This window comes from Physeter macrocephalus, chromosome 7 (assembly GCF_002837175.3).
Source record: "Physeter macrocephalus isolate SW-GA chromosome 7, ASM283717v5, whole genome shotgun sequence".
NCBI lineage: Eukaryota > Metazoa > Chordata > Mammalia > Artiodactyla > Physeteridae > Physeter > Physeter macrocephalus.
In genome coordinates this window covers 124,937,292-124,964,442 of record NC_041220.1, presented here as the reverse complement: position 1 = coordinate 124,964,442, position 27,151 = coordinate 124,937,292, and the positions used below count along the sequence as shown (strand labels likewise).

Below are 27,151 nucleotides of genomic sequence, written 5' to 3'. Positions count from 1 at the left end.
TTCCATTAAGTAGGCAGGTGGATTTCCTGTAGTACCCCCAAGTGCCTGAAGAGGTATATTGTTTTCTTGTTTCCATTACAGCATAGAGACTAAGAGGGAATCCTCTGTGGTATTTTCACATAAGTTGTGAATCTTTTATCTGTGTTGTATTTGTATCCAAGAGGTGAATATTAGTAGCCTCTTGGTGGCACAGTGACTTTCTTAAAAAAAAAGGGGTTTCCCTGTGCATGGGGGGATTAACCTTTCAAAATATATGTTTCTACTTCAACCACTTAGTTACCGTTTGATTCAAAGGCTGTTATAAAGACAACCTCTCCACGTCTTTATTAGACCTTGTAGTACACTTACCTAGATCTGAGAGGAACTTTCAGTATAGAACATGGTGAGTAACATATCCTCCTGCCTTTACTTTCATTTCGCTTACTTACCAGAGTCTGCTGTAACTTAATTTCTTTTTAAAATGCCTAGAGTTTTCACATTAAAATGGCATGTGTGATTGGTTTTTGGATTTGGTAATATTAGCAATTAAGATCTGGTTTTGTGTATTCCAGGTGGGAAATGAGACAGAATGTATAAAATGTAATAATGTGTGATGCTCTCCTTTAAAATTTTTATAGCTTTCACCAGTTAGCCCCTTTGTCCATGTCAGATAAGAGATTTTGAAATGACACATTTAACTATGTGATGTTATCCTATTTACTGCTTCTAACAATTCTGTAAATAATAACCAAATCGAAGCACTCATATGAATCATTTTACTATGATTGTCCTCTTAGGCAATATTGCAGGGTTCAACAATCTTGATTAAGCAATGAGCCGTGCAAGGATCCGGGCAATGTGTGTCACTGTAGTGGACAGCCTTCATTGTATTCTTCATGCTATTATAGAATCATGTTGATGGGAAGCATAAAAAGTTCTAAAAGAATGTATTTCTAAATATACAGTCACTGGGTTGATTTATTTAAATTGTCAAATCTTCCAAAGGAGATTGGAAAATAAACTTCCCTAGGTGCAATTTACTGTAAGCAATCAGATTGACATCCAAGGAAGGTTCATTTTAAAAGCCAGCAGTGGACAGAGGGAGACGAGATGGCTCGGAGCTCAGTGATGATTTTCTTCATTAATCTAGCAACAGTAAGTTTCTGGCTTAGCCACAAAATTTTCTTTTGTGAAATACTACGGGGCTTCATTATTCTTGGGAATCTCAGGCAATGCCCTGTTGCAGAAACTCTGAAAACCCTTTTTTAAATGGCAAAGCATCCAAGGACCTGCTCCCACAGCACAAGGCCTTAACATGATGGGTGACAAGCAAGTATCTGTAGAATGGGTCAATGTTAACATAGACAATTTTCAGAAATGTTCTCCTCAACTTTTTGAGGCTAATTTTTTTAAAATCAGAATTGTAATATATTTTTAAAATCCAGAAAATAACGGGAAACAAGTCCTCTCATTTTCTCCGTTCCTTTTCACTCTGTATCTTTGTCTCTCTCTGTCTCTTTCCTGTCTTTCTGTCTCTCTCTCCCTCTCTCTGTCTCCCTCTCCGCTGGCTTCCCTCTCTCTCCACTAAGTCTACATTTTAATTAGTACATCATTGGCTTCCAGTATAATTATTCCATTGAAATTTGCAGTCACTGTACAATTTCCCAGTTTTAATGAGATAAATGAGGCATGAATGAGGAAGAAATAATCATTCTTAAACATGGGAAATGTAGTATTAAACTCAATCCCTCCTGTTAAAGGAACCTGAAACACAGGTGTTAGAGGGGCCTGTGGAACAACAGAAGAGACAGGCACCATCCTATATGTTTCATCAATCAAGGTCTCTTACTCCTTGACCATCTTCTTCCACTGGAGTTAAGCATCTTTACCTAGATAGTGAGCGGGTAGGAGGAGGAGGGAATGAAGATGCTTACTAAGTTCTTTGTCAACTGAATACTTCCTGCAGAGAATAAAACCTTAGGCCGTGTTTTAACTGTTAACTTTCAACAATTGCTCTCTAATGTTTTATGCTTAAGTGCTTTAGCTATCAATTTGTAAACTTCGCTTCCTCATTAAGATTAGATAATGAAGAGGTCTCAGAGGAAAATCTGTTAGGCACAGTTCTCCCATCTGTTTGGAGTTGTGACAGTTTAGATATTTCAAACATTGTTTTCATGAAGGAAGAAGGATTTAAAATAAGAGAAACATATTTTACACACATATGTCCTCAAGTCTTTAAGAAAGATGAGAGAATTTTTAAAATGTCTTTCTACTGAGATTGCACAGAGCATGAGTAAACAATCAATTTTATTTGAAAACACTGCCAAGATGAAATATCCCCAGGGTTTTAAAATAAAAACAACATATGGGTGAAAATTATTCTAGTGGCTGCAAAGCACAGTCCCAACAAATGGATCCCTTGACTGATCTAAGAATGTAAAAAACTGTGGATGACAGAGAAAGAGTCACAGTGGGGCAGTTAGTACACAGTTAATAGATTATTATGGTAAATAATCAAAGTTAATTATTCTATACTTTTGCTAATCTGACACACAAATTCTGAGAGAAGAAATATATTAAGTGGCGTAATTCATAAAATACATTAAAAAGTAAATTACTCCTTTCACAGTTTTAAAATACACCTTAAATTACAAAGATGGTGAAATGTTTCCTTTTGATGTGCATAAATATTGATAGATTATGTCCAGAGGACAGATTGCATGCTTACAAGGTATATCAGTACATTCTCCAGTAGGCTGCCATATTCACCTTTTTTTCCTTCAGTTTTGAAGAATATGTTATCACTTTTCACAAACTCTCTACTAGGAGAAGCTGTTCAAAAGTGTCCTGGGGAGAAAGCTTACATTTTTTTCAACTACAAAAGGCAAAACTACTGTAGATATTAAAATAAGCAAAAAACTGTTCAGCCTGAACAGTGGGAAAATGTGCTTCCTCTTTGAATTTTTCTTGTAGAGAAGAACATAAAACATTGGAACAGTACCGAAACAATCAAATTTGATTTACAGTTGAAAAAAGTGAATAGGAAGATTCTCAACCTTAAAGTGTTTCACGTAGACAAATTTAATCCTACCTAAATGTGTGTCAAAAAATAAGATAAATTTCTAATTAGAGATTATTCTGTTGCTTTTTTAAAAATAAGAAAAAAATATCAAAAAATAAAACCATAAACATTAACGTTAGATAAGACTAAAGCAGAGACTATGTAATTAGTCTGAAAGCATCTTGAATTCCACATGTAAAAACGAAAGGATGGATTCTGTATCTGAAATCCAGTGTCCAGAAGTCAGGTCTCATCTCAACTTTTCCTTACCAACAGAAAGCATTTATTAAAATCTCAGGGCTGAGCTCATTAACTATTCATTTTTATTATACTAAACAGTCATTTATTTTCATTTGAGTTGTACTGAGATAGCATAGTTCTTTATATATATATATATATGTTTGTTAATCTGGTGACAATCACCTGGACGTTAAAATTCCAAGGTAATTTCTATGTAGTCACGGATATTTAGATTTATCACAATTCCTTGATGTTAATAATAATAATCTTATATTACTATAATAATAACATGGTAAGTAATGTTAAGTACTTATAATAATAATAATAATAACATATTATTATCATTTTGAAAGTACACAGACTCGGACATGGCTTCTATTGCTAAAAATTTGGTGCAGGTCAGAATACACTCATCTGAAGTATATTCCCATAAAACAACACCTCCTTAATCTCCCAGTTTCATGACTATCAACAAAACAATCAACATCCATAAATAATAACATACATAAAATATTCATGTCCCATAAAAATCACTTTCTCTACAGGTTTTCCAGTGAGTTTTGAATGTTAAATAGTACTTAAATTCTACAATATTTATTTAGAACTTACCATTCACCAGACAACTCCGGGCAAATCTCCTTGTAGTGGAGGCAAACTGGCAGTGCTTTCAAATGCAACCTCTTGTTTAATCTTTATGTTTTTCCCTTTGAAGATAGGAAGTATTATTGTTACTTCACAGATGAGGATATTGGGGCTCTGAGAGTTTAACTAATTTGCCAAAAGTCACAAAGCTTGTTGAGTATAAGAGATAGATTGGGACTCACATCTTTTGACACTTCCTTAATCCAATCATTCTTTGTGATATGCATGTTAAGAAAGGTGAATTTCTAAATTGGGGGACCTCAGGGGAGTCCTTCAGTAGAAATCCACAGAAAGAGACTAATTCCCCAGATAGAGCTGGATAAAGGCCCAGAGCAAGCACATGCTTGTCTTGCTGCAGAATGGAAGGCCACGCTATGGACAACAAGACCCTCTCTATGAGGTAAGAATTGGCCATTGGTCATATTTCAGGAAGCCTCTAAGACATTGTGTCACAAGAGATATTGCAATATATATATAACTCTAGGATGACCAATTTCACAGCACCTAAGTGTTGGAAAAGCTCTTAGCCATTATAATGTCCAATCTCTTCAAATCTGTGAGATGATGATAAGCAACTTATCCAGGGACGAGCAAGTTTAGTGACAGCCCTGGTAACAGAATCTTGGTCTCTTGACTCCTGATTCAGGAACTTTTCAAATTTCAGTCCCCAAATGTTAGTTTTTCATAAAGAAGTAGTGCAGGTGCCCTGAAGTGCTTGAACAATAGAGTATCTGTGGTGGTAAAGAATTTTACTCTATTGCTATAAAACAAAAAGACTTCTTAGAAGGAAATAGATGATGAAAGTCCCCTGATTGGGCAACTTTCTCAGAAATATGAAATGGAAAAAAAAAAAAAAACACAGCTCTTCTTTTAGGTATCTCTTTCTTTTGGTTTAGCCAAACAATGTGTAGCCAAAAATCTCTTTCCTATTCTCTATCTCCCTTGAGCCGTTACTGTAAATGAGAATGATGTGTAATTTTCCTCTCCTCCAATTTCTTCCACAACTGTAATCAAAGGGCCTTAAGTAACTGTTTAGATACAGGGATCTTTTTTTTTTGCCAGAGAAAATAAATGAATGAAAACCTAGAACAAATGCTTATTTTTTTTGAATGGCATTATCGTATTCTTAAAAAACCCTGTGCATTTGCCTTATTTATCATAGAAATTATCTGAAATATTTCAGTGGAATTTAACCCTGTTTCTAGGCTAAGTGAATTCCTTTTTCTTTTTTAATTTTTTTGACTATAAAATTATTTTGATAGGGAGCTCTGGGGATAAAACTTCTTGAACATACAAACAGGTTTAAAGAGTGATTTAGACTAAACTAAGGGATTATTAGGAAACCTTATTCAAGATTTTGTATTAAAAATGTTTAAGTTCCATGTACAACTTACTGCTGGCATAATTAATATCCTTCAATTCATTCATTCAACATGTGTGGAGCATTTAGCATATTACAGACACAGCACCAGGTACCGGGGATTCAGTTGTGAGCAAAAAAGATGTAAAAATCACAGAATTTACAGTCTGGTGGAGAAGAATAGCCTTAAGCAAATACTCACACACCAAAATAGTGAAATTACAATTATGATAAATGCTACAAAGGGAAGATGCATACAGTTGTAAGAATGGATATTAAAGGGATTTGTACAAGATAAGTCAGGAAAGATTTACTCTGAGGGGAAGAGCAGTCTAAGGAGGAGCAGCTTCAAAGGTTACAGCAGGGCTTCCCTGGTGGCGCAGTGGTTGAGAGTCCGCCTGCCAATGCAGGGGACACGGGTTCGAGCCCTGGTCTGGGAAGATCCCACATGCCGCAGAGCAACTGGGCCCATGAGCCACAGCTACTGAGCCTGCACGTCTGGAGCCTGTGCTCTGCAACAAGAGAGGCCGCGACCGTGAGAGGCCCGTGCACCGCGATGAAGAGTGGCCCCCGCTCGCCACAACTAGAGAGAGCCCTCGCACAGAAACGAAGACCCAACACAGCCAAAAAAAATAAATTAATTAATTAAAATAAATTTTAAAAAAATGCTTACAGCAGAAGGGAGCGTGGTACCTTCAAGGAACTGACAAAAAGCCTAATGGGTGATAAGAAAAGTGGTTGGAAGGTGCTTGTGGGTCAGTCGGGGAGAGAGGGGAGCATTTTCAGTTATCATAATGACTGGAGGCCGGTGATGTCAATACCAGAAGAGTTGCCACACAGCAAAGAACCATCACTTCCTATATCGAATAGTGACTGGTTTGAGACAAGCAGAGCCCTTTAGTTATGATAAGGACTTTCGTCACTGTAATGGAAAACTATGAAGGTGGTTTATTTGGGGGGTGGAGAGAGGGGAGATGACAAGATCAAATATGTGTTTTGAAAAGAACACTATGTGTACCATGTGGAGAGCCAACTGAAGGGAGCCAACACCAGGAAGAGGCAGACCAGTTAGGATGCTACTTTAGTGGTCCAGGTAAAAAGGAATGGTATTGTCAGTGGTTTGCAAGCATTGGAAAGAAGCTATACAATACTTGAAGTTATTTCTTACCAGCCAATGTAATAGAACATTAAGCATAAAGAAAAGTTTGGCCCTTTATCTCCCCAATTCGTTCTTGAGTTTTGTACAAGTCACTTAATTCTACTTTAAGGAGAGCCAAGCACAGAGAACAATAGCACCCGTGTCTCCTTCCCACCGTAAGGGTTAACCCAGTAGTGACCCTGGTCATCATCCCCAGTGCTGGCAGTAAATAGTTGGCAATAATCATCATGGAATTTTAGAATTCAAGGGACATTAGAGATAATCCAATCGGTCCTTGATTCTGCCGAAGAGGGCTGAAATCTAGAGAAAATAATTAGAATGCTTAAAATTTTACATCTAGTTAATTTAGGAATTGGGACCAGAAAAAACTAATAAAAACGAAAGATCTTCTAGTTTCTAATCTAGTGCTTTTTTTCATATTTCTTTCTTACTAAAAATCGCAAGGATCTCAAAACTTATGCATGATTATCTACATATTGGCAACAAATAAGCTCATGCTTTGGAAGTTACAAACGGCTATGAAAAACAGACTTGATAGTTGCTGAAAGTCAACAGAAATATTTTTTAAGAGCATTGCTTTTTGTTTGTTCACTTTGCTTTTTTTAAAAAATATTGAATTTGAAAGCCTTGAGGCAGGACATTCATTTACTTGTTCTCCACAGGCCCTACCACCACCTAATGTGGCCAATTTATCTTAGCTTCCTGATACCCTGCAGGCACCTTCCCACTCCTGACTGAAAGCACTGCTCTTTTTCCAAACTCCACTTAACCAGCTCAGCATGCATTAACCATTCTGTCTATTCTCTCTGTAAACTGGCACTCAAGGCAGGCCGAATACTGGCAGCTAAGGACATTCTCTTATTTCTGCCTCCAAAAGTTAAGTGGTACGTTTACCAGGGGTCAGTCTTATTTTTTCCCCCAAGCTATGTGTGACAATTTTAATGTTTTTGCAATTACATAATTTAAATAAAATTTGTATAAGCTGATGTTTCATGAGTACAAAAAAGGTAAAAGAATTGTTCTGTACAAGCTAATGTGAGTACCTTGGAAATATCCAACACAGGTGAGTTGCCAAATTTAAATTGGATGTGGGTGAGGCAAATTTAAAAGACTGGAAAAATATAAACATCGAAAAGCATTCTATTTTCAGACAGCTTTGTAAATGTCTTACAAGTCTAATTCCCTTGTAAACAAAACTAAAACTAGAATTCATGGAGGATTTGCTGTGGGCCAGAAAGCCTATGTGGAACACCATCAGTTGATCCCTGCTGGGAAAAGAGGGCTTGGCGACTGAGGTGCTCTTGTGTATTTTAAGTTATAATAACTTATTATGAGAGTAATGTGTTATTCTTCATGAGTCCCAGTTTTAAGTAATTTTTTGATCAACTGACTACTTGTAGGTCTCTTATGGGATGATAAAAAAGCATTTGTGTATTAGATATCAATATATCATTTCTTTAAAAATCAATATAAGTGATTTCATATATGTAAGTTTGAGGGTATAAGTATGTATGTTTTCAGCATATTATAAATCTTTATTATCTATCATATATATTTAGATATAAGGATAATAATTTTCAAAATGGTTTAGTACTTACCTAGGACATTTCATCCTAAATGTATTGGACCTGGTTAACATTTGATTTTGAATTTAGTTAAGGTAGACTCTGGAATGAAACAGATTTTCTGGGTAAGTATTATGAGTTCTAAATCGTATGCCCCAGAGGGCAGAGCATTTTATATAGACAAAAATCACTAGTCAGCCTCAGCCGACAGCCTTCTTTCTGTTTTAAGTAAAACTTTCATGCCTTTGCACATGTATTTTGACACATTCCAATGCTGTAGCATAGTCTTGACCAACATAACAATGTTATACAATTTTAGAAGAATTCTTTGGCCATTTTTAATGTGATATTTTCAAGGTCTGTAAAAACCATTTCTGCACAGTTGACCATGACTGGTAATGCTCACACCCTAGTCCTTGAACCTGACTTTAAAAATCCAAGTGTATTAAAAACTTGTCACCACAAATGGCAAAAAGCTTATAAAACTTGGTTTACTTCCAAAAGTAAGTTTATCCTCTAAAGTTGGGTTATTTTGGAACTGTGGATTGTGTAAACTTCTGCTTAAACAATCAAAGAGTTTATGATCTTCACTGATGTACTGAAATCCATCCAAGAATCCAGGACATCTTTTGGTTAAGTTAAACAGAAAGCAACAGCTGCTTCTTGAGCAGTATGAAACTCCTTTAAAAGAGGAGGAACTGGTGGGGGAGAAGAAGAGGAAGAAGAAAGTAACCAAACAATGGGAACAAAGAAATGTGTTTGCTTTTAGCTGAGAGGATGCTGTCAGCCAGTTAGGTACTCTAACTTCCGTGGTCTTTAATTGTAAATCTTTTGGTTCCCAGAAATTATATGTGGTTTATACTAGTCTTCCCCCAGGAAAACAAAAGTATAAAACAACTTAAGTAAAATTTTAAGCCCTCTTGTTGTCAAATTTCCTTGATATAAAAGGTAAAAATAAAACAATGTAAATAATCCATTAAAAACATCAGAGCAACTGATGTTGGCCATAGTTAGGTCCTATAATCCTCAAACTCTTAATTGTCAGTATCAGTTATTTTTCATTTTCACATCTCTCCTTTTATACAGTTAGGTATCCTTCTTAATTCTACTGTTAAAATATTTGGTCCTCACTGTGAGATAAGTACCAGGTAGGATCCTGGAGATATGAAAATAAGAAACACCTGGATTTGAGTCTCTAAGGCTTAGCATCCTACTTTCTCAATAGGATGTGAATTCTTTGAAAGCAAGCACCTCTTTGTTTCCTCGAATCTTAGAAGCAGAGAATTTTAGAGTCAAAAGGAACCTTAAAAGATATCATCTACACCAACCCCCATACACCAAGCTCTCCCAGTATGAGCTCCTCCTACCCACCATGAGTCAAGGTGATGAAATGATCAGTTATTTACCTCCTTCCTCCTCAGACTCTGTCAAAATGACACCCGTAAGCAAGTATAGCACACTAACTACAGGCCAAGCACTACTGTATAAATTTTACATATATCAACATATTTAAGCCTCATTACGGCCCTAATGAGACAGGTACTATTATTATCCCCATCTTACCAGAGAGGAAACAGACACAGGAAGACTGTAATCTCTCAATGGGTCACTAGAGGAGCCGGGACTACACTTGGGCAGTCTTGCTTCCGAGCCGGTTCTTAATCGCTATCTTGCTTCCGAGCCTGTTCTTAATCGCTATGCTACTCTGCTTCTATCCATACAACGAAAACGTATATATATATGTATATATATATATATTTTTTCGGTACGCAGTCCTCTCACCGTTGTGGCCTCTCCCGTTGCGGAGCGCAGGCTCAGCGGCCATGGCTCACGGGCCCAGCCGCTCCGCGGCATGTGGGATCCTCCCGGACCGGGGCACGAACCCGTGTCCCCTGCATCGGCAGGCGGACTCGCAACCACTGCGCCACCAGGGAAGCCCAGAAAACATATTTTAAAAGTTTACAAACGAGGGAAGGAAGACAGCTCTATTTTTCACCCTATATTTTTAAACCACTGATATTACTTAGCTTTACTGTCTTCACCTTATTTCCTGAACTTTAACCTGATAACTCAGGCCTTTTGCAAAAATTTTGAAAAGAATGTGCCATGAATTCTAGAAGTAATTTCAGAAGAGAGATGTCAGTACTTAATTCACACTGGCTTTGTTGGCAGGGAGCAGTCACATTACGGTCACACTTCTTATCAAGGATGATAGGGTACAAAGGTTCAGTGGCTGGTGGACCACATAGTGAACATACCTGGGAGAAGTAATGGCTTCTCGGATGACCCTGCAGGGTAGAGACCAGTATCACAGACATGAGAGAAAGATCTGTTGACTTCTACCTAGAAGTTAATAGAAATAAGAGTAGAGCAGGCAGACACCATAATCAGCAATACAAACTAGACTAGTTTATATTGCAAGTACTTCAGGATAAACTGAGAAATTCACCTTGAGTGGGCAAAGGTTAAGAGGGGTCAGGTACCCTATCTTTATCTTTCTACTATTTGATATTCAGATACTATTCGTTTTAATGAAACTTCACCCTGTTCTATGTCTGACTTGGTTGTCCCATTGGGGATCTGCCTCAAACATTTTAAATGTTTAGCAAAGCAAAAATGCTTGAATGACACATTTTACAAGAAATGAATGAACCTCAATCAAGCTGCAGCAGGCTGCGATGTGCTGCTATAGAATTGGGGGTTCTGACCACAGTGTCTCCTGTTCGGTGTAGCAGGTGCTTGGCTCCTGCCTGTTTCATGTCTCCACACTAGCCAATTAAATTTCAGGAAGTCCATTACCTCCCTTCCAGGCTGATTCTGTGAAAAATTAAAGGAGCAAGAACTTCAGTAGAATTCTTTATCTTATGGTTTAATGTCACCCTGACTTACAGTTAATAGAGATAAAGTGCAGAGAGGCACACACATGTTTACTAAGTCTTATGAGACTCCTAAAGTGGTTCATTTTCTCTACGACTAAAAAAAAGTGAGGCACTGACATTGAGAAAGGCACTGTGTCTTCAAGGTTGGCTTGATTTGTTTGATTCCACTTGAAAGAGAAGCCCTTTAATTGCCCAGTGTCTTTTTCTGGTTGTCTTCTTTGTTTCTCTTCTCATGGAAAAATACCCCCCATCAGGGGAAATGTATCAACTATTGGAAATTATGATTATTCCTGTGATATTGACTTTTCTGATTTCATTAGTTGATATTTCGACTTCCTGGGTAGAAGAATAACAAGTGTAAAATTCCAGCCTAGGAAAAGGCTCTTTAGAAGGAAATACAATGTTCGGTAAAGTACACCTTTGAGACAATACCTATTTCATCTGTTTCTAGTGCCTCGGAGGTATTATCTGTGAATTTTAAACTATAACATTTGGTTTGTTTGTTTGTTTGTTGTTTTTATTTTTTCATTGTGGTATAAACTATAACATTTTAAGTTTGGAAATTTCCCTCTCCACATGCTGTTTTCGGGGATTTTTTACCATCAGAGTTCAAATAATACAATGTCCTTGCCTAAGAAATAGGTTTTTATGAGGTTTCATTGATAATGTAAACATTTCGTGTATTACTTTTTAAATATTTTAACATCGACGTTAGGTCTCATCTTATTTCAGACTTGAAATTTCACCTGTATAACGTTCAATTGTGGAACAACAATAGAAAGTCATGGGCTAGGGGGTCAAGTGGCTTGACATCTAATCCTAGATGAGGCATTAATTAGTCAAATCACTTGCCCTCTATGAGCTTCTGCTTCCTCTCTCGTAAAGTGATGATGTCATAATTCTCAGTATTCTCAAAGGTCTCAAATTCTACGATTCTCTAATACTCCAGGACTCCACGTGTCATTTCAGCTCTGCTAGGAAATTAACGTTTTTTAAAAAGTAATTTTAGGAATAATGAAACCATTGAAGATACTTTTTAAACCTGACTGCAATTTTATTTTATAAATGAATTGTTTTAAAAGCCTCATCTTCCAGAAATTACGGAGTGCACACTTAATTGCAGGCCATGCTTTGTCAGGTGGCAACTCACTTGCATGCCTTTTCAAAGCATCTGCAGAATTGTATGGTATTTCCAGAGTGCCACATGAAGAAACTGGGCAGTTTTGCAATTTTACATAGCTAAAAGATAGTTGTACTAGTTGGTGGTCTAGTTCCTACAACAGTCCCGAAAGGCATTTGCTTTCATCTAGCAACTGGCTACCATGGTGATAATGGATGACTTTTAAACAGCTGTCACAAGCTGAAAAAAAGCAAAATAAAAAAGCCACGTTCCTACACTATGTAAAGACAGCCTGCCAATAGCTAAAACAAATCCTTCTTGCAGCAATTTACCAAACAAACCTTTTGTTGTTGTTGTTACGATTAAATAGAAACTCATAAAACTCAAACAAACTGGCTTCATGTTTCCCACACACTTGAACAGCCTAACTTTTCTAACGGGATCACAGCAATTAGTGGTTTCCAGATGCATTTCAAATGTGTTAAGTGCCTGCAGGAATCGGCTTTTAAAACACACGCAGGTCTCCAAATGCTTCAATCTCAAGAATCTACTATAGTCCCCATGAGGGACTATGATGTCTGTGTAATGTTTGACCCCAGTTTGGTGCTTAAGTTGCAATTAATATTAAATAGGAAAAAAAATTGGGAAATGAAAAAAATTCTGCCTTACGCACCTTTTAAAATTTCCTCCTTTTCTAATGATCGCATGACCAGTTCCCTTGTCATCCTGAAAATCATGGAAATAATCACTAACTTCTATTGGAGAAAAAGCTGGAATGAATGAGATTCTGAGAAGAAAGCTCTTGGTGTCACTGGGTCGTTAAGCACTCCTGGAAAACTCATTCCTGGACTGTGGCTAATTGAACTACAAACATGTCAGTCTGACAGCATTAACAGTTTACGACGCGTGCGTTGGAATGTCCAGCTTTCTTCACTCGCTCCTGGACAATTTCTCCCTGTCGTGAGATTCTTCCTTAACTGGAAGACCGGGTCCTTATGTTTACACCCAGTATTTTACCTTTGATTGAAACTAGACAGAAGGCAAGTTCATGGTCTGTCTTCTTGTAACTGTCAGTGCTGAAAACAAGACATGAGAATAAAAACATGGCTTTGGGGAAAAATGCATTTAACAAGTGGTTTCTCCTCCATTGACTGACATAGTTATCTTCCCTTGAGATACGGCCAAGTCTCATGTCCTTTATATTTTTTCCTTTCAGTTTCCATGTGGACGACTCTTAAACAAAAATGAGAAACATGAAGAGAAATTAGTCATGTTCACCAATCAGTCAGAAGATTCTGAAAGGTAATTACAGACACATTATTTAGAGGATACATGCCTCTAATAGTAATATTCTAGTAGGAGCACTTCAGTTTCCAGACAAAGGTTTTCAGTCTATTAAGAGTAGACGAGAACTTATCTGGATACAACCACAAAGAGTTGATAAGAAAGATATGGTGGATAACAGTGTGGACTATTTGAACACATTATTTTCGCTACTCTTCAAGGGGCAAGAATCATAGCAAGTTACGGAAGTTATTTGATTTTTTTTTAAAGTATTTGATAAATTTCCTTTGACAAGTCTGGATCTTCAGATAATTTCTCCTGAATAGCACACATTTTCGCCTAGGAAACAAATCTATATCTTTTTTTTTTTTAATTTATTTTTTGGATGTGTTGGGTCTTCGTTGCTGTGCGCGGTCTTTCTCTAGTTGTGGCGAGCAGGGTCTACTCTTGTTTGCAGTGCACAGGTTTCTCATCGCGGTGGCTTCTCTTGTTGTGGAGCATGCGCTCTAGGCGTGCAGTCTCAGTAGTTGTGGTGCACTGGCTTAGTTGCTCCGCGGCATGTGGGATCTTCCTGGACCAGGGCTTGAACCCATGTCCCCTACATTGGCAGGCGGATTCTTAACCACTGCGCCACCAGGGAAGTCCCAACTCTTTTTCATTAACAGGGTGAAGAGTAGCTATATCTTCCCTCCTGAGTTCTTAAATCCTCAGCTCAGGTATAGGGTGAGAAATTTACTAAGTCCCTTAACAAAAAAATCCCTTCTTCAGTCACTTTCTACATTCTATCGACCATTTATGGCTTTTCTCAAGCTTCACTCTATTCCTTGACCCATGTAGTTATTTCTTTGACTTCTTATTTGGCACCTTTTTTTGGTGCAAGATATTGGGGCAGCTGCTTCTAGACGATGAATCAGATCCAGTCCTTTTCCTCTAGCTGCTTGCAGTTTAGAAGTGAAAAGCCACACACACACCTAAGTATAATAAATGTTGAATGTTTCGTCTCATAAAAGAGGCACAGATAATCTGCCCTGAGACATCAGAGGAAGGTGAGAATCCTAGTTGTGAGCATAAAGAGATGCGTGAAGAAGGATTTGTTTGACCTAATTTCTGGCAAAAAGAAAATAGAGGGACAGACGGAAAAAGAGAAAAAGGAAAGCGTATTCCAGGCTGAAGGCAGAATGTATACAAAAAAGTTGTGTAGGCAAGTTGCGGACTTGTGTTGGTTCCAGTGAGCTTTTCGGTTTGACTTCCACATCTGGCATGTAATACAAAACTCATCTTGAGTGAGAGACTAAATAGTTGAGAACTTATTGTACACGCCAATGTTTCTCTGTGTATAAAGACAAAACTTCTTTCAAGTGAAAGATAATTTAAAGAAATAATTACCCTCAGGTTCTCAAGTCGGTGTTGCTCAAACTTGGGTTCTCATAACCTGTGGATCTGGAGACATATTCTCAGGGTTCTTGGTCTGCGAAAAACTTTTCATTAAAAGAAGCCCATAGGTACTTCCACTGTGAGAATCACGACTGTGCACAAGGGAAGCCAATAAGAATTCTGAACAAGGATTGACGATAGGCTAACCTGGTCACAGTGTCTGAAATTGGCAAGGGGGGGAGGCGACTAGAAGCTTGAATAAATATAGAATTGCTGCTTTATCCCATTCCTCTCAACCGGTTACATTCAGTATCAATAACAAGCATTCTAGCCTTTAATTGTATAAATTTAGCATTTTATTATGCATCACAGTTTATTATTCTATAATTGTGCTGTATGTATAACTCTTGTCTCCTTGATGAGATTTTATCTACCTCAAGGGAAAGAACTCAGCATACAACGGTATAACCCACTTTAGCAGTAGGCCTATAATAAGCATTGATCAATTTCATATAAATTATTATAAAATGTGTAAGCAAAATAGAAATTCAGCTCACAGGAGTAGTTTGAGGATTAACCGATTATACTGACAACCTCTAAGATACTATAGATATTATAGAAGCGTAGAAGACAACATATGATGTTGAACGATTTCTAGGAAAGATGATACACCATATTTGCCAAAAATGGACCTTTGGTAGCATAGGTCCATATCTGGCAAATTTTACCAGTTTAAAAAAAAAAAAGAATGAAAGAGAGGAAAGGAGAGAGAAGAAGGGAGGAAAGAAGGAAGGAAGAAAAACAGGCAAACAAACCTATTGTTTCTGTGTTCTGAAGTTATGTGTAGCCTAGCTTTTCCTTCAGTATAACCACAATGCAAAGAAGTAGGGATTACCTCCCCATCCCATCCCACCACACACACCACTTTCTTCCAGGTGGAGAATTATAAGGACTCTGTCAGCTCCTGAGTCCCATTCTATTGCCCCCCTCTCCTCAGCAACCCAAATGAATGTTCAGATTCTCTCCATTTACCCATGATGAAAATTACTCAGAATTTAGTAGTTAACATATTTTTTTCTACAGCAGTAAAACTTTTGTATTTCTAAGAGAATGAGACAGGTAGATCCTTTGACAGTAATTTAAAATACTCAGGAGATGGTTTTCAGGTTAACCTTTTTGGTGTATATGACTTGGAGTCCAGAAGAAGGGTGGTGGGTGAGGCAGATGCTGCAGTCCATACCCTCCCCTCAAGGGAGGTGAGAAAGAGAGAAGAAAGCAGGGAGATGAGAGGCCACAGAGTAGGAACTGAATAGTGAGTGCTGGTCATCCTTCCCTCTTTCTCTCCTGAACTGACCCCTTTCTACTTGAACCATTTTAGGTTCTGCAGGGTAAAATTTGCCACTTCTTGAAGGTGATACACTGATATCATGGTTGTCACACCAAACTTCTTTCTAAAGTAAAGGGGCAGAGGAAACAACGTTGATCCCAGTGAGAAACTATCAAAGTAAAAACAGTATTTTATGGTTTTTATATTTCCTGTTAACGAAATCTCGAAGCATATTGTTTAAAAAGCAGCCCCACTCAATATATCATGATCCTGGGGTCATCCTTGCTTTGATGTACTCTTACAAGACCAGCTCTTCATTTAAATTTTCCTAAAGCAGAAGTTTTTCCATGTCCTAACATATATTTTAAGAAATTTTTAAAATAAATTATGTGTTCAGAAAATTATAATTATTACCTAGCAAGGAAAACTATTATGATTCATTATAGCCTCAAGTAGAGGTAATCACAGTAGAATAAAATGAATGTTAAATTCCCATGACGTGCCTCCTTTACCTGGCATTAAACTCACTCACACTAGCACTTGTTCAACCTACGTATTGAACGTGGTCAAATATAATCTCTGTTACTCATTGCTTTCTGCGAACAATACACTGGTTTCAGATGCCCTTAAGGAGCTCCTGTGTCTTTCCCCATATTCAAAGAGTTTAAATGTCTTGATGCAAAACACTGGTGGACGTTAAGAAAATTAAACAACAGGTTTTTGTTTCTTGGTTTGTCTTCCCCTACATGAAGAGTACACTACCCTCCAGATGCAGTACTTGGCAGCCAAAGAGCTGCTGGCTATGAAACCTCCCTTAAAGCTTCATTTGTTGCTCATAAAGGGCAGAACAGTGTAGGACGTTTATGGGGTGATAGGCAGATGCTTTGGTTGGAGCAAGACTGTGTGGTAAGTGAAAGCTAAAATGATCATTTTTATGATATCATAAGCATTTTTACAATTCTTTTGGCCTCTTCATTTTTAACCTACTTCTTACCTGACCCTAAATTAAACTATTCTGGGAGGGCAAAATAAAGGGTCATTTATACAGTTGCTCTCCACATGGTGAAGAGAGAAGTGAATGGTATCATCTACTTTTTCTGACTGGCATATGTATTTTCTATCCATTCACATTGTTTTGTCAGATAAAAGAGGAATTAATTTTGAAGTACTAAGTGTTTTTAATTACTCACAGAACATCACAGATCCTCATCTATATTTTCTCATAAATTTTGTTAATTCTTAGTCATCCTTTAAACAGTTTCAATATTTAAACTTATGGGACAAATTTGTCAGTTTTTCAGAAATTATAGTTCTTCAAACTAATAAACATCAAAGTTACATTGGGTTTCTGGACAACAGTCTAATTAAGTCTCTTCTCTTTCCAAAATAAGAAAGTAGCATCTGAAGCATGTGTTTATGTGTAATATATTACATAAAATTAACTTTTATTGGATGGATACATTCACAGAGATATAAGACAGGGGGCTTTTAGAAAACTTGTGTTTTCAGCGAGACTCCATAAAGCACATTTCAGAAAAGCTTTTTCCATACAAACAACACCCATGGGATGAACATAGACTTTCCATTTTCTAAGGCCCAGCTTAAACAAAATGCCAAAGAAGGTATCTGTGGTATATCTTCTGTCTGTCTGTTTTTAATACTTTATGCCCACATAAACTCTTTGTTTGATTCAATGCGACAATGACTTGTAAAGTTACTACCATGTGCTAGCAAGTGTTTGGGGGAATACTGTTGGAAAGAATAGCAAATTAGAATTCTCCAAAGGAGCTACTTATCAGTTAATCTCGGAAGAACGGGCACTACCTTTCAGCATGAAATTTGTGTATCTGGAGACTGGATCTGCCAGCTTTTACCTCAATGGAAACATCTTTGGCATTAACTGGGAAGGCCCAGAGCTCACTTGGAGGTCTAACTAGGCCCCAGGCAGGCTGCAGACAACATGCAGCCAGCTGAAGGAGTTATAAGTCTGTTCTTTCTGTGCGTGGCAGTTCTTGAGTTGCCCTTTTTTTTTGCAGAAGGCTTCAGAGTTTAAGCTAATGGCATGTCCTCCAACGTGGTAATTAAATAAACAGACCCTTCTAAGGCAGTACATTTAGTTTCGTGGCTTGAATTTGATGTGGTTCAAAGCCAATTAACATGATGGAAGATATTGCATGAGCAAAATTCCAGTTTTCAGGGCAATTTGGAAATAACAAGTTCACAACTCTCTTTATGCTGCTCTGACAGGAAGTTATGTCAAAATACTAAGTGAGGGGCTTCCCTGGTGGCGCAGTGGTTGAGAGTCTGCCTGCTAATGCAGGGGACACGGGTTCGAGCCCAGGTCTGGGAGGATCCCACACGCCGCGGAGCAACTAGGCCCGTGAGCCACACCTACTGAGCCTGCGCGTCCGGAGCCTGTGCTCCGCAACAAGAGAGGCAGCGATAGTGAGAGGCCCGCGCACCGCGATGAAGAGTGGCCCCCGCCTGCCGCAACTAGAGAGAGCCCTCGCACAGAAACGAAGACCCAACGCAGCCAAAATAAATAAATTAATTAATAAACTCCTACCCCCAACATGTAAAAAAAAAAAAAAAAACACTGAGGAAATAATGAGGAAAAATGAAGGGACTTGAGTTTGGAAAATTCAATTTGGTTTTGGTTTGGATCTTTCTCTTTTATTCCTTCATATAAATCGAAATTTTAAGTTTAATACCCCCAGTGAATTGGGTTTTTTCATTGCTGGTAGGCTTCTACTTTGAATACTATGTATGTCTCTGCTCGAACATAGGTTTACTTTAGAAAGTAGGGAGGTTATGTTCAGAATTTGTTTGAAATCAATTTTTATTCCCTGCTTTTAGTCATTTATATCATTTGCTAATTTTTATATTGACATAGTGCTCACTTTATATTCTGAATATATTGCTTTGTTAGGAAGGATTGTAATTACTTAAACCACACATCACCTCACTTTCCAAGGCACCTGCACTAGGGAATCATTTTTCCGTTTCACATCTAGGAAGTATTTCTAAGCTGGAGACATGTACTTTCCAAATACAATTACTTTCATTGTTCTAATCATGTGAGTTCCTTTATTCTCCTTATATTACCAGCTCAGTATTTTCAATTATTGCAGAAAATACCAGCGCATTAAAAAGTGAAATAAAATTTATTTTAAGACTCCAATCATTTGGATGATTTGCCTTTTTAAAAGTTTTTATTTTACTCTATACTATATCACACTTTATTTATTTTAGAATATAAACAGGAAGGGAAATGTAAATATTAGCAACAAAACTTAGATGAGTTTCACACCCTATACTGTTGTTATTATCAGCACTTGAATATGACACTCTTGAGGTGCTATTGTTCAAAATCAGATTTACATGTATTTAATATCTTACACAGCTTGGACAGTCTTTTCACATTTATATCTAAATTTAGAGTAGATTACAAGCTACACAGAAAAGTGAACTTCAATATGTGATTCTTGGTTATTTCCAGTTGCTTCTGTGTCTTACCTGCCGAAAGGTTAGGTGCTCTTTATAGGAAAAGAGCTGATCACAGTGCGTAGCACATGGTAAAGTCTCTGAAATGTTTGTTGAATGAGTAAGTGGAGACTAATTTAGCTGATAAGTTTGCTCTGCCCCTCTGCTAAACAGAACATTTTTCTGACCATTACAAAGGAACCAGCCACCATGCCATCTTATTCTCCCCGTCTCTTTCTTTTTTGAAAATAGTTTCTATTTTCTAATTAACAGTAAAACATGAGTTATAAGTCAGTTCTTTCTGTGTGTGGCAACTCTAACAGTTGCTATATTTATGTAGAAGCCTTTAGTGTTTGCAAATACAGATGAAAAGAGAGAAAAAGAAAACTCAGGTTTAGTCCTAACACCCAAAATACCTACTGATAGAATTTTTCAGATCTCTCTCTACCTCTTTTTATCTTTTTCTTTAAAAACGGGACTATAGAGAAAAGGTTGCTTTTGAAAATTTTTAAGTAGGTATATTATAAATATTTTCCCAAGTAAATATTCATCTCTATCATATCCAGTTATATAGCCGTATCAATATTGATTTAACTGATTCCCTGTTTGAGGCATATAGGTTGCATTCAATCTTTTACTATTAGGAACAACGCTGCAACAGATATACTTGTATTTAAATCTTTATGCACATTCACTTTTGTTTTCTTAGGGTAAATTCCTAAAAGTGGAGTGTTGAGTGAAAGTACAGAAAAATTTAAAACTTTTGATATGTACTTAACAATGCTCTCAAGCAGAATAACCCCAGTTTACCTTCCCTCTAGAAATAGAGTAATTTTTCTACATTGTTATTATTGCTCCAAATATTACTCACTGTTGAGCCAAGTACTTCACTCTGGTCAAAATGTCTTTCCTAAGAATACTATCCCTTACTGGAGTTAAAGTTGCTCTGCCACTTCAGTTGGTCAGCTTTCTAGAAGTCCTTCTCACCAAGTGAGACAACCTACCCATACTATTTCCTCTACGGTCAACCCCGTGAGTTACTTTTTTTCGAACATCCTCACTTCTTGAGCTCTCTGTCCTTCTCTCCAGTCTGGATTTTACTCTTTGGCCAACAGTGCAGTCTTTCCTAGAACCTTCTTTACCACCTCAGAATTTCTAATCGTTGGTCTTTTCTGGCTGTTCAGTTTTTCTAGTGAGGGTCTTTTCAATCTGTAGTCTTGAGATATATGAACGGCTGTACTATTTAGAGCAAAAGTGAGGGACGAGATCTCAGACTACTACAGTTTACTATGTAGATTTCCAGGCAACCTCTCAACCCCACCCCAGACCTCTTCTGTGCCTCCTGTCTCTGAATCCAGAGGCTTTGGGTTTCATCTTCCCAAAAGAATCAGCCTCTGGCCATGCCTGGGGTATTAAGACAGCTGCCTGGGAATAAAGATGCAGACAGAGAGAATGGACTTGAGGACACGGGGAGGGGGAAGGGTAAGCTGGGATGAAGTGAGAGAGTGGTACATACAGCTGATTCACTTTGTTGTACAGCAGAAACTAACACGACATTGTAAAGCAGTTATACTCCAATAAACATATTAAAAAAAAAAAGAAGAAGATAGTTGTCTGGCTGCCCAGGTTCACGTGAGAGGAGACCTCAGGGATTCAAATGCTCCAAAAGCAAAGAGTGAATCCCTTCCCTTGTTTCAACTTTTTCTTCAGTCCTTTCAAGTGCCCAGCCTCTCAGAGATTCTACGGGGCAAACTGGCCTCACTTCTCCACCGCTTCTCTCTCTGAAGACATGGGTTTTAAGTTCCTCTGCTCCAGTAATTGTTACGACTTCTGCTTTTCTTTTTCCAAAAGTTGATTGAAAGAAATTCGTCTAAGTTGTCTCCTCTCCCAGTTCTGTGTTCTTGTGGATTAATGATGGCTTAAAGAATTCATTTCTTGGTATTTTAACAGGGCTTTAAGAAAAAAAAGTTAAATTCATATGTGCTATATACCTTATGGACATCTGCCTATTACTGAAACAGAGTAAGGCAAGGTCAATCTTGAGAATTATTTTATGAGTGAAACTTGTTGCTTCCACACTATCTGAGGCTTAATGTTTTCTGACATTTTCAATTCAATGGCCAGAGACTTGGTATATCATCAGGTATATTCACATCCAGTTAACTTCAGAGAGTATTAATTTGTCTCATTTAATGCTTTGCACCCAAATTCTACCTTGCTGATCTCAACCCCGGCACTCTTACTGTTGTTTTCATTTGTCTGCTAGCCCAATCCCTTACTTTGAGCCTCTCAGGATCACTTGGTTTTGGAGTGTCTTTTCTACTCAGCATAGATATGGGTTTTGCTTTGTAAGCCACATTCAAAATCGTGTTCATTAAATAGCCTAGTTAAGCCCATACATTTGTTGATATGATCGGCATGTTTGTTCTCAATTCTGTCTTATTATTTGATGTAAATATTAATGTTAGATTTACTATGTTTCTTTGTATACTTGATCTGTCTTCTTTGCTTATTTTTAGTACTTATTTTTGCATTTAGAAAAGCTTATATTTTTCTTCTAGTAGTTGCCTAACTCTATGCTAATAACTCAAACTTCCCTTGATCTTTTTTTCCCCCTTACTTAGGCTTCTCCTATCTGGTTTGTTAGATTTAAGTGATACTCTTTGACACCTATCTATAATTTATGCAGCTATGAACTTATTCTAATTTTTATGTTTTCCCTTCTCCTAAAACTTTTTAAATTACTTTTATTTTGTCAGAACCCATATTTAGATAATGCTTTTTCATGCTTGTTCTCCCTTTTGTTTTAGTCTTGGGTATATTCTTAGATCTACTATTTTAATACTCATCAGCAGTCTTTTTGCCAAAGTTTCCTTTAGTTTTAATACATGTAAAACAGCTGAACTGGATACACGATTCTTTACTCATACTTTCCTAAAATTTTTTTTTAAATGCTGTGTCATTTTTGTCTTGCTTCTTATGTTTCAGTCAAGAAACTTTGTAAGTTTCTTGGTATTTTTTACCCCCCAGAGGACGGATTCTTAAAAACTAAATAGTTTTACTAGACTCTGTCTTGTAATTTCGAAGGTATATGGGGGTGGGGGGGGCACTTTCAACAATAAAATTAAGATTTCATTTTTTACTTTGATTATAGTTTTAATGGTCGTTCTATTTCATTGTTTTATTTTTCTTATTCAGAAAAATCAAATGTGTATTGGATTTTTTTTTCTGTTCTATATCAAGCACTTCCTTTCTGATCCTATTTATTTCTTCATTTTATTTTTGTTCCTCTACTCAGAATCTCTTATGAGACTCTTAACTAAATCTCTCCTTCCTTGGATACTTTGTAATTTGGCCTTCACCCATGAGATGATTTTTATCTTTTTTTCAATTTTTCTTTCCTGAATTTGGTCATATCTCATCTTAAATTGTGCTTTCGCTCACTTCTGTCCTGGGTTTTCTTGAATTTATGATGTAAGGTCCTCTTTTATATCTAAAAATGCTTATTTAGAGATGTTTAAAGCTTGTTGGAGTTTTATTACAGTTTTCCTGTGCATCTTTTATTACAGTTTTATTACAGTTTTCCTGTGCTTCATGTTTGGTTTTTTAGAGAATATTTTGATCAGCTAAAATCTGTTGATTCTCACTTTCTGTTTTTCTTCTTGTAGTTTTTAGTGGTTGTCAACTGTCCATTTTATAATCAGTTTCCTAGACTGGAAATAATAGATGTCTCAGTGTAAACTTGGTGAGAATGTCTTACTAGGTTTTCTAGTTCAAGAGGACCCTCCTCTGCTGGTAAAGATAAATGCTTTTTCTTTGGTGGTTGGTGTGTTCAAGGTTGATGTATCTTCTGATTTTGTTTTTATAGGGTTCAATTCCACAGCCTGCTTTCTTACATCCCTTCACCACCAGACTCCACAGGATGCTTCCTCCTTCCAAGTCTCATACTCTCCTTCACAGTGGTGCCCACCCAAGTCCGCCACTGTCAGGGGACAATTCTCCATGTGTCTCTCATGTTCATGCATGTCTTACAAGCAGAGACACTGAGTGCCTTTGTTCTGGGTTACCTTCCCAAGACATTTATTTTAAAAAATTCTTAGAAGACAAAAGTAATGTCTTCTCTGGACTGAAGGGCACAATTGCTTACGGTTTTGGGATATAGTGTCCCCCTTCATAGCAGGGGCAGTCATATTTACTGTCCAGTATAAAATATTCATTTTACTAAGATCAGGGCTCCTCCTCTGTAATGCAATAAACTTGGTCACAAGTGCTACCTGGTTACCTTTGCACCTCGCTACGAGAACTAGGCTTGAGGAACTAGCCCAGCTTATCAAAAATGCCGATACCTGGCTACTGCTATTTCTGTGAGCAATAAGGTCCTTTGTCTCTGATATATAAGTCTCATCTCTTCTGTCAGTATCCATGAAACACGGATGGACTAAATTGTTAGCCTGAAGGGAGAAAGTCTCATCCTCTTCACAGTTCTTGATGGCGGCCTTTTGATCTTTGGGTCCCCAGAAGCCAGTTCTCAGACACATTCTGAGTGTTTTCTCATTCAGAAGGGGACTTTCACCTCCTTTTTTTTTTCAAAATTCTGATATATTCCTTTTGAAAATATATTATGAATATTTTCAAACATATACAAAAGCAGAGAGAATGTTATGGTGAAGCCCTTAATCATCACAGCAGTTTTTATAATATTCAATATATGGGCCATCTTATTTCATCTATATCCACACCTACCCCCAACTTTGAATTATTTTGAAAAAATCGAAGATGTCATTTCATCTGTGGATATTTCAGTATTTCTGAAAGATAAGTATTTCTTTTAAAAAACATACCCACAATATCATGACTACAGCTAACATATTTAACAATTCCTTAACATCACAAAATATCCAGTGTTAAGATTTTTCCCAATTGACTTGTTTCTATTTACAGTTTATTGAACTAGGATCAAACATTTGATAATTCTAGCTAATTATCTTTTGGTCTATAGCTTCCTCTTCTGTTTTTTCTTGCAGTTTTGTTGTTGCTGTTTTGTTTCGTTTCGCTGCTGTTGTCTCTTGAAGAAACTGGGTAATTTATAGAGTTTGCCAACAGCAATCACGTTGATCATATATTAGATGTTCCTCTGTCCACTGTATTTACTATAAATTGCTCCTTAGATCTAAAGGCTTGGTCAGAATCAGATTTTATTTATCCATTTGGCAAGACTACTTTATAGGTGACGTTGTATACTTCTACCAGAAAATAATGTTTGCTCATCTCTTTTTTGGATTACTATCAGCCTCTGATAATTGTTTAGATCCATTCATTTATTTTTATGATTATAAAATAGCAATAGAGCATTCTACCATTTCTTCTTTATTATGTAGAATAATTCTATAAAAAATTTCCCCAAAATTATATGACTATTCTGAGATACAGATTATATAGGAGAGGCAATATAAATAACTTGATTCTGTCATGTACCTGTTTTTGAAATAATGGGGACATTTTTTTCTCAGGGAGATTTTTTTGATGTTTGTCACCTGTAGACCACAGTGGGTTTGCTCCTCTTTTCAACTCATTCTTCACCAGACCCTGTTCTGGCATGGTTCCCAAATCTAACTTTGTTGATTTGAGATTGAAATTTGTAGTACTCTCTGTCTCTTATTGCTATGGACTGAATTGTGTTCCCCAAATTCATATGTTGAATCCCTAAACCAATATGACAGTATTTGGAGATAGGGCCTTTAGGGGATAATTAAGGTTAAATGAGGTCATAAGGGTGGGGTCCTGGTGCAATAGGATTCGTGTCCTTATGGGAAGAGACATCAGAGAGCTGCCTTGAGCTCTCTCTCTACACACACACACACACACACACACACACACACACACGCAAAAAAAGAAGAGATCATGAGAGAACACAGCAAGATGGCACCATCCGCAAGCCAAGAGAAGAGGCCTCAGAATAAAACCTACTTTGCTGGCATCTTGATCTTGAACTTCCCAGCCTCCAGAACTGTGAGAAATAAATTTCTGTTGTTGAAGCCACCCAGTCTGCAGTATTTTTTTATGGAAGTTTGAGCAGGCTAAGACACTTATTTATGCTACAGATGCCTATTGTGGATTTTATTTGCCCTTCTTGTTGATCTGTAAGCATTTTGGAGGATGTGTGGAGGAATTTGGATTAGGCAACTGCTAAAATGTAACAGGAATCTAGAAGTCCAGGCAATTTATTGAGAAATAATCCCGTAAAGAAACACATGCACTTTTATTATCAAAGATATGATTACCAAACCTGGTTCAATTTAAGATTATTAGAAATGTTCCAGAGTACAAGGATTTATTTCACCTCTATATAGTGGTAATCTTTCTTTTCTTCATCGTATGGAATAATTTATTAGAGGATGATGAGACCTCTTCTCATCAATGGCTCAAGGAAACTCCTACCTATCCTTTTGAGCAAAGCTGATAGAAGTTCTTATTTACTGACAAGTAAAGAGCATCCACTATATCAGTGACACCATTTAAAAACAGTCTTGTGGTTGAAAGTGTGGTTTCTTGAGTCAGACTGCCTGAGTTCAAATCGCACTTTTTAGGTAAATTACTTAATCTCTCTAAAAATCATCATTTTCTCATCTTCCTGATGGGAATAATAATAGTCGTGAGGATTAAATAAGATAATACATATAGAGCTTCTGACACATAGTAAGCATTCAGTCATCCTACAAATGCATTTGAAACAACCAACTTAGCTTATGTATAGAAAATGTTTCACCTTAAAAATATTTCAGTTGTCAATAATTTTCTCTATACTTAGAAGCAGTCATGTAAAATTAGGTACAAGTCTATATCATATCCCCAAATGTGTCACTGACTTGTTTCTTACAATAAGAAATATAAGAAGCATTGAGGACAGTTCTTGGACCATACTAAACTTCAATAAATATTTGTTGGTGAGTGAATTAAAATCACATAGTAAAATTATGTATCTGATATTCATCTCACCCCATATGGGATCAAAGGATAGAGGACCTTGATTCTTCTGCAATTATTTTTTAGAGCTTCAGAGACACACATGAATACATGTGAGACTTTCCATAACTTTACTGATCTGAATTTACAAGGCAATATTCTTTCTGTGTATAATGCTGCTTGGGTTTATATAAGCATCACTTATGCCCATTGTAACATCTTTTTTCTGACACCAAATGAGTGACATTTTCCACAACCAATTCTCCAACACCAACTGTGTGTCCAACAATTCAATTCAATTCTGACACTAGCTACCTGGAGTTAGACCCCACAGGTTAAGGGCTCAGTCCCACAAGACTGGCCTCACTTTGAATTCCAGTCACAGGGGCCACCTATACTTCTGACTGACAGGTTATAAATTTGGGGGATCCTATAACCCTCTCCTCAGGTTCTATAATTTGCTAGAATATTAATACCTTAACTCAGTGATAGAGCAGTTAAATAGAACATTTAAAAATCACCAGACTTGGGGCTTCCCTGGTGGCACAGTGGTTGCGCGTCCGCCTGCCGATGCAGGGGACACGGGTTCGCGCCCCGGTCCGGGAGGATCCCACGTGCCGCGAAGCGGCTGGGCCCGTGAGCCATGGCCGCTGAGCCTGCGCGTCCGGAGCCTCTGCTCCGCAACGGGAGAGGCCGCAACAGAGGGAGGCCCGCG

General features: G+C 37.3%; 1 protein-coding gene across 1 annotated transcript in view; it reads left to right on the top strand.

The window, feature by feature from the left end:
* Nucleotides 1-13,260: 13,260 nt before the first annotated feature.
* Nucleotides 13,261-27,151, top strand: part of TNIP3 (TNFAIP3 interacting protein 3) — a 97,435-nt gene continuing 83,544 nt past the window's right edge. The window contains exon 1 of the mRNA XM_055085763.1: nt 13,261-13,307. Coding sequence (XP_054941738.1) covers nt 13,276-13,307 — 32 coding nt within the window. The 5' untranslated portion in view covers nt 13,261-13,275. The remainder of the gene's footprint in view (nt 13,308-27,151) is intronic.